Genomic DNA, 15,637 nt, shown 5'->3' with positions numbered 1-15,637 from the left:
TAAATTGAAATTTCTGATCTTCAAGCTTTGTGAATAAGAGCAGATTAACTGTAATATTAGAAATATAGTGAACATTCTGTAAGTTAACATTATTACTCTCAATCTTCAAGATAATAGTTTTAATCTTCTTAACAAACTCAGTTCTCTCAGTTGCAGAATTGACAGAGATGTTATCATTAAAAGATTTAATATTTGAAAAAGAATAAAGCTTATCTGTTATATTCAGACTTACACATGTATTCAAATATCAAGATCTAGAGAATAATTTTTCAGTAACTGTAAAAGAGAAATAGAACTTAATCTTTGTAATTACTGTATTTACTGCTGATTAAGAACTTATTAAGTCATTCTTCTTCTCTTTCTTCTTATCATTCTTCTTTTTCTTTTTATCAGAGTGTAAGATGAAACATCTGTTAACAGTATATTCATATCTTCTACAGTGAATGTACTTTTATACAGATGTGTTTTTATTCTCATCTTTATTCTTATTCTTTTTCACAGTCATAGAATCAGTCTGAGACTGCTTTTTTCACTTAGTGATAATCTTCTTAAATATATAATTAATCAGTTACTTTATTAAATTATTAATATTAATATTGATAATAAGTCTCTGATCAGTGAAGAAAAACTCATTTAAATATATCTTAATAAACAGTCTTTGATAATCTTATAGATTGTTGAGAAAAAGATTATAATATACATTCTCAGTACTCTGACAGAGCTTCTTATAATAGATAATAAAATAGTAGAAATATCTCTGAAAAGTGAGATAATCATTCTTCTTAACTTATAATTTTATTAATTTTTTAAAGATATTAACTTATTCTTCAATCAGTGATATTATATATTCAATATTAATCTTATCTTACAGAGTTATAGTATTATCAGCTTTCAAGATTTTAATAGTAATTTAAACATTTTTAATAAGACTTAATAGTATATATCTATATAGAGACTTGAAATGAATTCTTCACTTCTTAAAGTTAATATAATATATAAAAGAGAATTCTTATTAAGTTCTTAATAGAATATCAGTTTCATTAATAACTTTCATATCAGCTAATATATCAATATATCAGACTTTATAATTAGAGTCATCAAATGTGATTACTGATTTAATATTTAGTATATATTTGACTTTCTTCTGATATTTCTGTAACTTATTTCTTATAGTGTCTCTTTATACAGAGATAGATATAGTGAGATATTAAGTAATTTCAGTCATAGTTATTTAGTTCTGTAGTATTATCTGTATAAGATTTATAAGATTATCTGTGATATAATAAATAGATTGATTTGAATTATTATTAAAAATCAGCATTCTGAGAATGAGAAATAATAAAGAATTTAATGAATTAAAATAAACAGATTCTGCAGATAAATATTAACTCTGCTTTTCTTTATTCTGAAGTTTCTCTGTTATCTCATTATTAAATTTCATACTCTGATAAAAACTGATCTCAGTCTCATCTTATAAGTTAGAAGTCTTCTCATAATAAGTGATTATTCTATCAATGAGTCATCTAGTGAAGTGTGTAATTCTGAGTCTTAAGCTGAACTCTGAAGTAATAGATATATCACTTATATCAAGATAACTCTGCTTCTTCTAGATATATAAAAAAAAAAAAAATAAAAAGTGATATTCTTCACAATGAAGAATATGCTTTCTTAAAAATATAAAGTATATAAATCTGCTGACTGACAGATTCAGAGAAAATGAAATATCTCTAATAAAGAGTGAGAGTCTTTTCAAAAAAGATAAACTATTCATGTTAAAAATGTTGATACAATGTTCTAAAAAGAAAAATATGTCATCTGGGCTATAATCTGTAGAATAGTTGAAGATTGTATTGATAGATCTATCTACAAGAACATAATATAGTGATGGGTCATGTGATCTAGTGAGATCGCTAACCGCAACGGCCGTAAGGGCCAACAAATAATAATAACCTTTTAGTGTCACTACACTAACTAACTACGTAGTTATGCAATCTATTTATATTAATCGAGCTAGCGAGGTTGGAATGGGGAACACGTGACTGCAGTAGCCGGAGCACCCACCAACCGATTTGTCGAGGAGAGGATGGATGGATGGGATGGGAGGCTCAGCGAGGACGAGAACCAGAGTATTTTTCTGAGACAGCCCGGCCCGGCGATCATATTCTCATCGGAGGGAGGGTTGCGCGGATACTGATGTCTCTGGATATGGTTTGTGTCTCTCTGTGGTGGGTGGGGAACTCGGTTGGAATAATATAGAGAGTCATCAAGCCAGGAATCGAGGAGTTACGCTGCCATGGTGCAGGATGCTGGTAGCGTGGTGCTGGCCCTGCTTAGCGGACGGGGCTAGATGGAGCCTAGTCGGCGATGAGAGGGACGGCGGCAGCTCGACTGGGCAGAGACATCGCCACCTTGTAGAGGAACAAGAAGAAGAAGAGATGATGCAGAAGAAGAGAGTGAGAGAGAGAGAGAGAGAGAGAGAGAGAGAGAGAGAGAGAAAAGGCAGGAGAGGACCTTCATAAATTTTATATAAAACATTTACACGCGGATGGATTGATTGAATTCACCGATTTGTTGGATTATTTTGATTATTTTGATTATTTTGATTATTTGATTATTTGATTATTTGATTATTTGATTATTTGATTTTATTTATTTTATTTATTTCAGCCTTCAATTCCAAACTTATCTGTTGTGCACTGTCCAGCTAAGCCAGCCCTTTTGCCGCCGCCGCCGCTGCAGGATCGATCGGGCCAGAAGCATCGCCTGCGAAAGACAAACATCGCCAACCTGCTCTCCGACTTCTTCACTTCTCCTCTTCTCTTCTCTTCATCTTCATCTTCATCTTCATCTTCATCTTCATCTTCATCTTCATCTTCATCTTCATCTTCGTCTTCATCTCTCCTTCATTCCCTCCATCCGTATCCCCTCTTCTCTCTGTGTATATTCATTCTTAATTCACCCTCTCATTCCCTCCCATTGGCTGCTGGCGTTCCCCCAATCACGATCTTTCGCAGGTACACGAAGCCAAATAAATCGTCCCCTCCCCAACTCGACTCCCTCGACTCTTCGATCGGCGCCCTCGTCCTACCTTCTTCCCTCATCCGTGTGCAACAAAGCTTTGCTACATTGCAGACCTGTTCATCTGACTGTGTACATTGCAGGCACGTGAATACCTGTGGGAAGCTGGTTGTCTTGTTATTTTTGGTGCTGGGTCTGTGTCTGCTGGGAGGGCAGCAATAAATAAGATTGATAAGAGGTGTGTATAGACGATGCTGTTGACTTTCTCTATCATCCTTCTCTTCTCTCTCTCCCTAAAAAAAAAATAAAAAGAAATAAAAATAAGCTGGCATATTCTCGAAGTCCTCGTTAACACCTACGTTTTGTGCGGTTTCTTTTTTCTTTTTCTTTTTTTTTTTTCTTGTTTGTCTGTTTCTATTTTTAATATTTCTCAACCCTTACATTTCTAACCGGTACATTTCTATCTAACAGCCATTGCTATTATCATACCTTTGTGCATAGATTCCCCTCTTGACAGTGCTCTCTTTGTTCCATGTCGTGGTGATAAAGTAACTTTCTTATTGTCCCGGGCGTGGGTTGTTGACCCTGTCCCAAGCGAATTGAGTTGGGAACCAGGAACGAAGGATAGATAGATCTACAACTCCAAGCCACCCCAAAAGGCCATCCAGGACCTCAAGAGAGCCGCCGTTGTTGTTGTGTTGTTGTTGTACTTGCATTTCCGGATCCCTTTTTCTCCATGCCGATCAAGCTCCCCAAGGGCTTTGCTCGGCGGAAATCTTCTGGAAATGCCTTGGAAGCCTTGGATGAGACGCCCCAGCCCTCGTTCAGGGTCTTTGAGCGTCCTGGTGCTGCTAGAAAGTCCCTCGATGGATCCACCACTCTGAACTCCAGTACCAGCAACAGCAGCCATAATAAACGTCTGTCGGAGGACCCCTACGCAAATAACATTTTTGCAAACATAGACCATCCCTCTCCCGTGGACAACCGGTATGTCAACCCGAATCCCAGCGATCCCTTACGTGGTGGAGGAGCACAAGTCACGAAATTGACTGGTTTAAGTGGAAGCAGAGGCACTAACAATTCTGCCTCGACCGGTCGTTTGTACGATAGCTCTGCTTCCTCCGCCAAGTTTAGTTCCTCCTCTACCTTACCCAGCTCCACCGATATCCCCATCCAAGATGTTCCCCCCCCCCCCGTGCATGACTCTTCCTTCTTCTCTTTTCGATCGGCTGGTCGGACATTCTCCTTCGGAACCAAATCCTCTTCTTCCAAGTCGCTACAACGCCTGGAGGCCACCACACCTCGATCTAGGGGGACTGCGACTGCCAGAGAACGTGCGCCGACTACCAGTACTACGAGTACTGCCACTCCCCACAGGTTACCAGATACAGAATTGGATATGGGTGACTCGTTAAGTTTCGGGAATATGTTTGATGGATTTGACAAGGAGAAGGAAGTCCAGAAAGAACCATTGTCACCAAGTCCGCTTGGCCGGGTGGGTTTTCTCTTTGTTTTATCCTTTTTATTTATTTATTTTATTTATTTGGTTGATCGCTAGAGTGCTAATACATAAATCGGCCAAAAATAGGGGTCCGCATCAGCACTTCCGCCACTACCTACAAATGACACTCAGAACCATCCCACTCCTCTCCGAATTGTTCCCTCTAAAGATGTTGAACCCTCCCCGCGCACAAATGAAAGTCAGAATTCACGAGACGGCCTAATGAGTAGGGAAGACGATGATATCATATCCCGCCCGCCCGCCTCTCGAGTAAGAACCTCGGTGCAGCCAAACACTAACGGCAGTCTTTCGCCGACATACAACACTGGTTCAACCTCTAGGTTCTATAGAAACACCGTACAGCTTGACCGGAATGCTGCGGTGGAAGATGAGGACGCAAAGATCGTTAAAAATGCAGTATCTGCACACAGACGGATGACCGCCGAATTCTCACCTGACGGTGACTTTCCTGATCCTCTACCGTTCTCGGAGAACAGACTGCAGCAGCGTAATAACGTGAAACAAATCACCCGCCGACCAGTTCTACAAGACGAAGAATCCCACCTCGCAGCTGCATTAGCTGCCGAGGCCAGTCTGGCTGAACGATACGAGGAGAATGCCAACAACTCCGAGAGGCAGCTACCCACGAAAGTCATGACTCCGGCTCAGTTTGAACGGTATCGACAGCAGAAAGAAATGACGAGGAAGAATAGTAACGCTTCCGACACCCACCATTCGGATGACGATAGTGATCATTATGACGAGGAAGAGGATGAGGTGGAGAAGGCTCGCGAGGCGGCGAAGCAAAGGAAGAAGCAGGAAGCTCATCTGTCAGTCTACAGACAGCAAATGATGAAGGTTACGGGAGAGACAATAAAACCACTCGATTCGGACCAGAATGGTGTGGACAAAGCCCGTGCAGCTTCGTTGAACAATCTAAACCGGAGCTCCTTCCTGGCACCAGAGCCCACGACCAACGGGAAAGTCAGCGATGGAGAGGACGATGATGATATTCCTCTTGCCATTCTTGCGGCGCACGGCTTCCCAAATAAAACTCGACCACCGGGACATCTCACCCCGTCGATCTCAAATCCTAATCTTCGTGCATCGATGCTATCGTTCGCTCAAGGCCCGCCCTCCGTTGCCGCTGAACCTACAGCAGGAACGCAAACAGGTCGCACTAGCTTACCAGTATTTGCACGAAATCTTCCCCGCGATCCATATAACATCGGCGCTGGTCTTGTTAACCCATCGCACCGGGAATCCCTGGCCATGGGTGGAGGGACTCCATCTGTCTACGGCGCACCGCCTGGCTTCCCCCCCGGCGGACTAGTGGGAGTAATCGCAAATGAAGAGCGCGCCAAGGCGATGAGACGAGGGAGCCCGAATGCGGTTCGTCCATATGATGCGCCCCCAGGAAGCTTGCTCGGTATGAATCTGAACGGACAGCACAATAATACCATGCCTCTTCCCCAGCAACAACAGTTCTTGAACGTTCCTGGCGCTCCACCAGGCCAACCGCCAGGGTTCGGCCAACCGGACCAGATGTCGCAGATGACCCAGATGATGCAGACGCAGATCCAATGGATGCAATCCATGATGCAGATGCAGGGCATGCAAATGCCACTGAATATGGGTCTTGGCTCTCATAACTCTACCCCACCTAACGGACCATCCATGGCCCGCCCCATCTCCATGCTCTCAAACCTCAACTTCAACCAACCCCAGCCGCAAGGGCCCCCACAAGTCGACCATAGAACCCTCAGCCTCCTTGACCCCAAATGGAATAACAGACAATCCTCCTTCCTCCCACAGCAACACCCACACCTAGGCCCGGGACCAGGACCCGGCTACACCCCCTCCGTCGCCCCCTCCGAGCGCAGCAACGTCGGCACAGCAAGCCGCTACCGCCCCGTCTCGACAATGCAACAGCCCCCGCAGGACAACGCGATGGCGCGTTCGTCGACGTTCACCGCCTCGACGCTGCGGCCGTGGGCGGATGCGGAGTCGCGGAAGATGTCTCTCACTTCAAACATCGGTGGCAATGGCATGGGTATGCAGCAGCCGTATCACCTGCCGCGGGTGGCGACAGAGGGATCGAATGTGGTCGGTGGGTTAAGGCCTGTTAGCGGGCTGAGGGCTAGTACGAATGCGAGTGTGAACGGTGGGCAAGGTGGGAAGGATGAAGATCATCACGATGATGATGATGATGAGGAGGAGGAAGCGGCCTGGGCGGAGATGATGAAGAATCGGGAGAAGAAAAAGAGTGGGTGGCGGTTTAAGAAGACAGGCTCGTCTGGGTTAGGGTTGGGGGATTTGTTTCCTGGTTCAGGGCCGAATTCCCCGTGATTGGAATTGGAATGGGGAATGAATATGTGGTGGATGCGACAATGGTACGTGATGATATGGCATGGCTTGCAATGTGAGGTATCGGGAGAATAATCACGAACGGGCGGATAAGTACAAGCTGGTGAATGGATGCGGGAGAAAAGACAAAAAGGAGTGGTGTATTTCCATGAGGACGAAGCTGAGTTACCTGCATTACCTACGTTGCCTACCCACCTTGGATTTTGATCTTCTGCTTTACATCTATCCCCTTCACACACACACATACACACATAACTTACGTACCTATTTAATATCCCTTTCTTGCGCGTTTGGGATGATCTAGCTTGCTTGGTGTCTTCGTTCTCTGCGCCCTCCTTGATTTTTATGTTATTTTTCTTTCGCTTTGCTGCGAATGACATCTTGGTGTAATTATGCTCTCCCCCCCTTCTTTCAGTTTGTGCACGGATCTTGGTTTCCTTTCTGGTACCTCTCCGTTTTTCGTCAATTTGGGTTTATTTTCTGTTCCTGGTTGCTTGCTGATTTCGTTGTTGAGGGAATTATACAATAAGGGATTGTTGTTTTGTCGTTCGATTGCTGCGTATTTTATTCCATTTATTTATTTTTGGCTTTCTGAAGATGGCATTGCTTATTTTCTCTGCTTCATTTTCCTCTTAATTTGGATCATATATATCATCATATACATAACTATAGGTAATTATAATTGGAATTATTCACAGCTCTGACAACACACGAACAGACACATGCATAAATGCGTCATGATGATTAAATATAGTTAGTTAATAGCTAGCAAATTCAGGGTTTACAACCTCCCCCTAACCCTTTCCAAAATCCCCCTCGCCTCCGTCACCACCCCCTTCACAATCTCCTCCGCACTCTTAACCTCCCTGACCAACCCAATCCCAGTCCCCGCATACGTCGTCATACGACCCTTAGGCCCCCACCCTTCATCCCCCTTCGCCATCTCCTCCTTATACAACCGCTGATTCTCCGCATCATCCATCCCAGCCTCATTATCCCGCAGCGTGTCATTCACCACCCCGCGCCCATCATACCGGGCAGGCCACTCATTATACCCGCGCACGGTATCATACACCGTCGTCCGCGCCGTGTTCACCCCGCCATCCTCAACCCGCAACACCTCCGCCTGGTACCCCCGCGCCACCGCCGCCTCCGCACACGCCAGGAACCGCGTCCCCATCACCACCCCCGCAGCGCCCAGGCACAGCGCCGCCGCCACTCCTCGCCCGTCCGCGATCCCACCCGCCGCCACCAGGGGTATCCCCCCATGCCCAGCCCGCGTCAACGCGTCTTTCACCTCCGGCACGAGCGCGACGATGCTCGCGCTGCGCGCTAGGCCGTGGCCGCCCGCATCGCTGCCTTGCACGACCAGCACGTCCGGCTGGGCCTTGTCGGCCACCTCGAGCGCGTCGGCGACGGAGCCGACTTGGATCCAGATGCGGGTGCGGTTGTTCGTGGCGCGGCGCACCTCGCGCGCCCAGGCTGCGTAGTTGGCTGCGGGGTCTGGGTCGTGGGCGGCGAAGAGCCAGAGGGCAGCCGGGGTGTGTTTGGCGAGGATGGGGAGGGCCTGGTCGAGGCTTGCGCCCCAGCTTAGCAGGCCGACGCCGATGGGGATCGGGGAGGTGGCGGGGTCGTCTTTGTTATAGTTGGGGATGGGTGGGGAGGAGGAGGCCGAGGCGAGCTCGGCGGCTTGGGTGAGGAGGCTCTCCAGCTTGGAGACGTCGAAGCCGGCGCCGATGAAGCCGAGGCCTCCGGCACGGGTAACGGAGATGGCCAGGTTGGGGGAGGCGATGAAGAGCATTGGCGCGCTAATTATAGCGGGGCAGTTGGCGGGGAGGGTGGGGTGGAGGTCTTGAAGGGTCGGCATGTTAGATAGTCGAGTAAAAGTATCACTTCCCTTTGTTTTGGTTTCTTCGGTTTCGTTGTATTGGTCTCTGGTATGAAGCCTGCGTTTTATGTAGGGGTTTTGATACGTGTAGACTGGAAACCGGGGAGAGCGGACGCGTGCCCCGTTTATATACACTTCGGCACCCTCATGGAGTATTGGAACGTGTGTAAGTGTGGGGCATATCGCAGGGGAGGAGAGCAGAGGGAGCAACGTTCGGATGCTTCTGCCGTTCAGTCAGCGATTGATAATGGTATTAATAATACGGATGCCCCGGGGGTCTCTGATGTTGGGGGTCCCGCGGTTGGTCGGCCCTTCTACCAGCAGGCGCTGGTGGTGATTGAGCTCTTTTGCCCCAGTAGCCTACATCTGACTCAACTCTTCACGCTCCACGATGATCGGGAACTCAATGAGCGGGGCGGCCTGCAGCTGAGGCGGTGGCCCTGCTGGTTGGTTCCGGATCTAGGCCGGGCTCTTAACTGGGGAGCAAATGGATCTTTGCCAATTGACCAATGTTAGATAGAAGTGTTCGTATCCAAGCAACTTTAAGATTGGAGAAAGAGAGCCCTTTTTCTTCCGTCCTGTGAGATGTTTTGTTACATAGATAGGTATCACAGATCACAGTATCTATTCTGCTTCTGGAATCCGAATTTCCTAAAGGGGAAATATTGAAGCTGCGGGTCGGCCGAGGGAAATCAAAAGACGTAATTATGCTTCAGCTAGTAACTTAATACGGAGAATATATTAATCCGAGTGTCAAGAAGTCTCTGTGGAGCTCCAAATTAGTCACCCCACGTGATCTGCAATTTCGCCGCATCCAGAGCCGCAGAGAGAAACTTCAACTCGATATCAAATTGATAATATTAAGACATTTTATACAATAGCTATACCCCGGCCGTGTTATTCCACTTTTAATGTACCGTGCTGCAGTAACGTATTCCTCCCTTCTTGAATACGCCCTACATTCTTCATTTTCGCTTTTCATCCATTTCACTCTTCTGGTTTGAAATCCACCTCTTACTTTCCTTTTCATTTTCTTTGTATGTTTTTGGATACCCGCATTTCTGTTTTCTTTGAAGCAGGAGGTGCTTTCTTTTTGTATTCTACACTCACTCCCATTACACACATAAAAGAAGAGGGGAGGGGAAGTTCCTGAACTGTTCTTGACAAACAGCCCCAAGCAGAGTGGTTTTATCTATACTTTTGTTACTGTTTGCACCAGGAGGTGTGTCGTCATCTGGGAATATTTCTGGCTGCAACTGCTCTGATTCAAGATGAATGCCCCTGAAAGGTGAGATATTTCTATATTTTTTTCCCCTTGAACAGACCCAGCTCATGTCATGTTCAACATACTTTTCTGCTTGTGGTTGAAAGAAACATGAGAAAGCAGCAGAGGAAACAGAGGAGACAGAAAAAACAGAGAAGCACACAGAGCAAGAATACAAGCATGCAGTTGGAGAGGAATGAATGAAACATTCCATCTTTTTCTCAACTTTCTGCTCGATGCTGCTGGAGGATCCATCATAGTTGCCCAGCCAGCAAAAAGAGCCTGTTTGTGTCCTGTGTCTTGTCATCCCTCCTTCCTCTCCTTCGTCTCCATGTCTGCATTATCCCCTTTTATTACCTCCCGCGCATCTGTTATGCTCTCTTATATCATTGCTCTGTTCTATCCTCAGCCCTGAGTCCCCCTCATATCCCGAATTTCATTCTTCGTTCATCTCTTTCAATAGCTTTATCGGCCCTAAGCGTTCATGATGGAAACCCAACACCACAAAACGCTTGATCCAGAGCGGGAACGCGCCATGACGTTCTTCGACTCCTCGGCGGCTAGTTACCGTCACAACCCATGCAAGACCAAAGTCCGTCCGCATCTGGATATGGTGCCTAGGTTCGGGTGGCTTGCTCTGCTCTGCTGTCAATTTCACGTTTTGCACTCGGATCCTTCTCCTTTTTCTACGTTTTCGGTTGCTAGTCTTGGCTAGATACACTTCTATGTCTTTGATATTCTGTTCATGTTATTCTCGAACATCGCGTTATTGAAGCTAACACTCTACTTCGCGCGTAGATTTGAATCCTTCGTTCTTCTCCCGGGTGAGAAGAAGGTCGAGGTTGAGGTGGATACCCGTGAGTCTCTTTTTGCCTTTTCCTTCCCACCCCATTGTTATATTCATCCCACAGAATAGCGATGGCTAATCGACGTGACTCAACTATTTTATTTGCCCATCAGGTATCCCGTCCACCGCTATTTTCACCTTCCACAAAGAAGACCACACTCTTGGCAACATGATCCGCTCGCGTCTCATTAATAGCTCCCACGTTCTTTTCTCAGGCTATAAGGTATGTTGTTCATCTATGTAGATATATATTCCCTCTCCGCGCCCCCAGGTCTTCTATTGCCTTTGAACAATCATTGTTATGAAATTAACGTATATTAATATCGCCGCAGGTCCCACATCCCCTAGTCCCCAAATTCATCTTGCGCGTACAAACCGATGGTCAAATCACACCTAAGGAAGCCGTCATCACAGCCTGCCACGAACTTGTCAAGGATCTAGGTTCGCTGAGTCGTGAGTTTACGAAGGAGTATGAATTGCGGAAGATGGTTGGGGTAGGTGTGCAGCAGCAGAATGCGCAAAATGGTGTTTAGGGAGCGGTGGTTTGGGTACTTGGGATTTCGATTCTTATGGTGGTGTTACAGACAGCCTGGGAGAATGTTGGTTGGATTCTGTATTCTTTTTACGTCTTTTTCTTTTATTTATTCTCCCACGGGATGGCTTTATGTGTATTCTCTTTTTTTTTGGGATTTTAGCCCTGGGTGAGACTCGGCGTTGGGGCTGGTTGGGAGAATTTGATAATATTTTCTTGGAATTGTATTTTTCTTGATTGTTGTCATTTATTTAATTCATTTAGGGAGGATGGTTGGTGCCTTACTCATGCTTGAAGGCTACAAACGTCTTTCTTAAAAAAATATTTTTTATTCCGTACAAAATAAATTCTAGTTTATTCACTCTTCTCTTCCTTGTGTGCCTGGAACCGTGCAGGGACGATTCCCATGTACCCCCGAAGTTCCGGGGAAGCAGGGTGCACAAAAGCAGTACTGGCAGAGTTCCAGGAGCGGTGCAAAAAGTTGGTGAAAAATACAACAGGTTGGATCAAGCTAGCATGTCCGGGCTTATTATACAACCGGGTTATGGTTGTTCAACTGTGCCAGTCAGTGACACCATCACTGAATTGTAAATCTTAATATAATGGTGAATAAGCTGTGGATAGACTGGCCGGCGGGATCATGAATTTCACATTTGATTCTATTTAGTCTGGTCTTCAGGACCAAGCATCAAAAAATCTGAAAATGAATCATTCTTTTCAGAAATGATGTGAAAAATGTCAGGTCACGTGATCTGGCTTACTAATCCTTCCACCATATAACTTCCCACAAGCTAGCAACATTTTCAATCAAGCAAGCTTTACACCTCCACAGGTTATGAGACCTGTTTTGTGTAAAATTGCTGCCAATTCAGAATTTCTTATTAATATAATTATTATTTTAACTACTACTTCATTTGATACACTTATCAGATGTTAAAATTGTCTTATTCTATCAGTATTAATATGTTTAAGATTTTATTAATTAATAATACTACTACTTACTTAACTTGTAGAAAACATATCATATTATAAAAAAAAAAAAGTAAGAAAAAGAGAATAATATTGATAAGAATTTAATAAATAAATATTAAAATAATAGATTTATCACAATCTTACTTATATATATATTCATAATCTTATATTCAACTCACTGATTCAGTTAATAATAATTCTTTATACTTATACTCTATCAGTGAATATTTTTCTGAAGTATTTAATAGCTTCATTAATAAATACTCTGAAACACTCTCTTGATTTAAAGCTGATTTGAATACAGCTTTTGATATAGTCAGGCTAAGTTTCTGATCTACTTAACAGTTTAATAAAGCTGATTCTCATGATGAGAATAACAGATACTTAAGTATTTATTATTCAGATAAGATAATTATTAATATCAGATCAGCAGATAAAATATCTGAAGATAATATTTAAAATAAAGAAGAAGAGATAATATAGAAGTCTACACTGAATAGATCAGTATAATATATAGATCTTATAATATAAAAGTGAAAAATATTAAAGAAGAAAAGAAAGAGAAAGTATGAGAATCAGCAATCAGAGTGAATATTTATACATGAATATAATAATATACATAGTTGTGACGGGCTGTGTCTGATCAATTATATAGACTATTCTATTACACTTCACAGATTTCAACTGCTTGATTCATGAATATATATGCTCTGATTCTCAATCATTCTTGATCACTGATTCTCAGCTGCTATGAATATATATAGATTCTTTCACCTTGAAGCTTCACTGTATACAGTATACATCATTACATATGTGTATAAATATTTACTTTGATCACTGATTCTTGCACTTTCTCTTTCTTTTTCTTCTCTAATATTTTTCTCTTTGTTATATAAGATCTATATATTATACTGATCTATTCAGCATAGATCTCTTATACTAGAAAAACATTCATTATCTTCTTATTTGAAATAATTATTCACATATTATCTTCTTATTAGAAATAATTACTCATTGAGATATCTGAACATGTAACAACATATAAGAAATAGAGAATCAGTTAAACAGTTAAGTAAACACTGAGTTCTCAGATAGAAGCTTACTCATCAGTCACTCTGACTCTGTAACAAGATCTTATAAAGAGAGTAAGATTTTATAAGAGAATATCAGTGAAAGATCTGAGAGTTCTGACATCTCAGATATATGAGATATTTATATAATTATACTTCTTCAAGATTTCACAGATATTATACACTCAATGAATGACATGTCTAATGACAATATAAGAGAACTCTTGAATGTGAGTATAGAAGTGATATTACAGTGACTCTGAGTAATGTTAAAATTACAACAGTAATAGATAGCTGATATGCATGTAACTTAATAACTTCAATACAAAGAAATTCAATAATTAACTCAACAAAGAACTCATGTAATTTCAACATCTACAGAATTGAATATAAAAGCACTGAAAGAATGCTTAGATACTTCTACATATTTTAATACTTTCAATCTCACTCTCTACTCATCATGAAGAATGAAAATGCTTGTGAAACTGAGTATAGATGAAGATATCATCAGTTTACTAATCAATCAAGATTGATATATTTAGACTGACTATGTGACCGTGTCTGAGACCAGGACTAGATTTTTTGATAGTTTCATTACCAATTTGACTGATTTTATTACACAGTTTTAACATTAGATAGTAGTCTCATACTGTCTCAGTGAGACTTACTGTCTACTCTTATTACATTTTTCAAATGAGATCATGATTTCCACTTCTCAATTTAAATTATTTTTATTGCTTTAAATGACTTTAAATCTCATTTAAGTGTTATCAAAAAGTGTTACTTTTTAAAAAATTAAAAATAGTCTAAAAAAAACCTTAAAATGTCTAAAAATAGTAACTTTATGCTAAGAATGAGACTAAATGAGACTAAATAAGATCACTTTCTTATTTTTTTCAAGTCATGATTTCATTTTAAGATCTGATATATAGTCACTTTACATGTTTTTTTAATAGTCAGTCCTAGCGGAATTCACACCAAGAAATGTATGAGATCAGACCAAATGAGACTAAATATGAAATTCATAATCCCGGCAGCCAGTCTAGATATATCAATGAATAATTAAAGAATTATATGAAACAGAAGTTTCATTCATGAATGAAAGCATGTAAATCAGTGTTACAAATATCTGATAATATTATAAAATATCTTGATATTCTGTTCTGAGACACTGTCATATAATAGAAGATATTAGATTGATTACAGAGTACTTAACAGAGAAACACTTCTCTTATAACATTTATCTCTGACTTCAACATCAAGATCTTAGAAGCAGATAATCAATCTTAAGAGAATTGAATAAAGATTAGCATGCTTAAGAAGACATTAACTTTTGAACTCTTACAGACTCTTATAAGTGTAAATGAAGACTTAACTTATAAAGGCTTCTGCACACAGCTCTGAACATTGAATAATCATCTTATCAAGCTCAAGAGTATGCAGAACAGTGATAGAAGATGTTATATCTTAGTCACTTATACATAGACTGACTGTGTGACCGTGTCTGAGATCAGAACCAGATTTTTTGATAGTCTCATTATCAATTTAACTGATCTCATTACATGGTTTTAACATTAGATAGTAGTCTTATACTGTCTCAGTGAGACTTACTGTCTACTCTTATCACATTTTTCAAATGAGATCATGATTTTCACTTCTCAATTTAAATTATTTTTATTGCTTTAAATGACTTTAAATCTCATTTGAGTGTTATCAAAAAGCATTACTTTTTAAAAAATTAAAAATAGTCTAAAAAAAACCTTAAAATGTCTAAAAATAGTAACTTTATGTCAAGAATGAAACTAAATGAAATCAAATGAGATCACTTTCTTATTTTTTTCAAGTTATGGTTTCATTTTAACATCTGATATATAGTCACTTTACATGTTTTTTTAATGACTAGTTCCAGCGGGATTCACACTAAGAAATGTATGAAACCAGACCAAATGAGATCAAATGTGAAATTCATGGTCCCGGTGATCAGTCTACTTATACACTCATGCTGAAGAGAAGTAACAGCAATGATACAGATATTATAAACTGAATAGATTCAAATGTCTATACATAAGCAAGAGTTTTCACTGTTTAAACAGGCTTTTAAGTCTCTGAAATCACTTTCAAGAAAGTCACTGATCAATGTCAATGTGAAGTATATATTAACTGTAACTGATTAGAATA

The 15,637-nt window shown here is 41.5% G+C and overlaps 2 protein-coding genes across 4 annotated transcripts; both read left to right on the top strand.

Moving 5' to 3' along the window:
- The first annotated feature begins 2,613 nt into the window (after positions 1-2,613).
- BDBG_02679 lies at positions 2,614-8,829 on the top strand. 3 transcript variants are annotated; one of them, XM_031720904.1, is made up of 4 exons: positions 2,614-3,256; positions 3,520-4,005; positions 4,078-4,513; positions 4,607-8,829. In XM_031720904.1, the coding sequence occupies exons 2-4, from the start codon at positions 3,755-3,757 to the stop codon at positions 6,866-6,868; spliced, it is 2,949 nt and encodes a 982-aa protein (XP_031577247.1). In that variant the 5' UTR covers positions 2,614-3,256; positions 3,520-3,754; the 3' UTR covers positions 6,869-8,829. The 3 variants fall into 3 exon arrangements, with proteins under 3 accessions (XP_031577247.1, XP_031577249.1, XP_031577248.1); XM_031720903.1 differs by having other exon boundaries at positions 3,520-4,513; positions 4,607-7,681; XM_031720902.1 differs by having other exon boundaries at positions 3,490-4,513; positions 4,607-7,679.
- Positions 8,830-9,313: 484 nt separating this feature from the next.
- On the top strand, positions 9,314-11,781 carry BDBG_02677 (DNA-directed RNA polymerase II subunit RPB11). Its single transcript, XM_031720901.1, has 4 exons — positions 9,314-10,062; positions 10,837-10,895; positions 10,999-11,108; positions 11,218-11,781. Exons 1-4 carry the CDS (start codon positions 10,046-10,048, stop codon positions 11,416-11,418), a joined length of 387 nt encoding a protein of 128 aa, XP_031577246.1. The 5' UTR covers positions 9,314-10,045; the 3' UTR covers positions 11,419-11,781.
- The last annotated feature ends 3,856 nt before the right edge of the window (positions 11,782-15,637 follow it).

This window comes from Blastomyces gilchristii (assembly GCF_000003855.2).
Source record: "Blastomyces gilchristii SLH14081 genomic scaffold supercont1.4, whole genome shotgun sequence".
Lineage (NCBI taxonomy): Eukaryota > Fungi > Ascomycota > Eurotiomycetes > Onygenales > Ajellomycetaceae > Blastomyces > Blastomyces gilchristii.
Note: the sequence above shows the minus strand (reverse complement) of the source record. Positions and strands in the feature narration are given on the sequence as shown.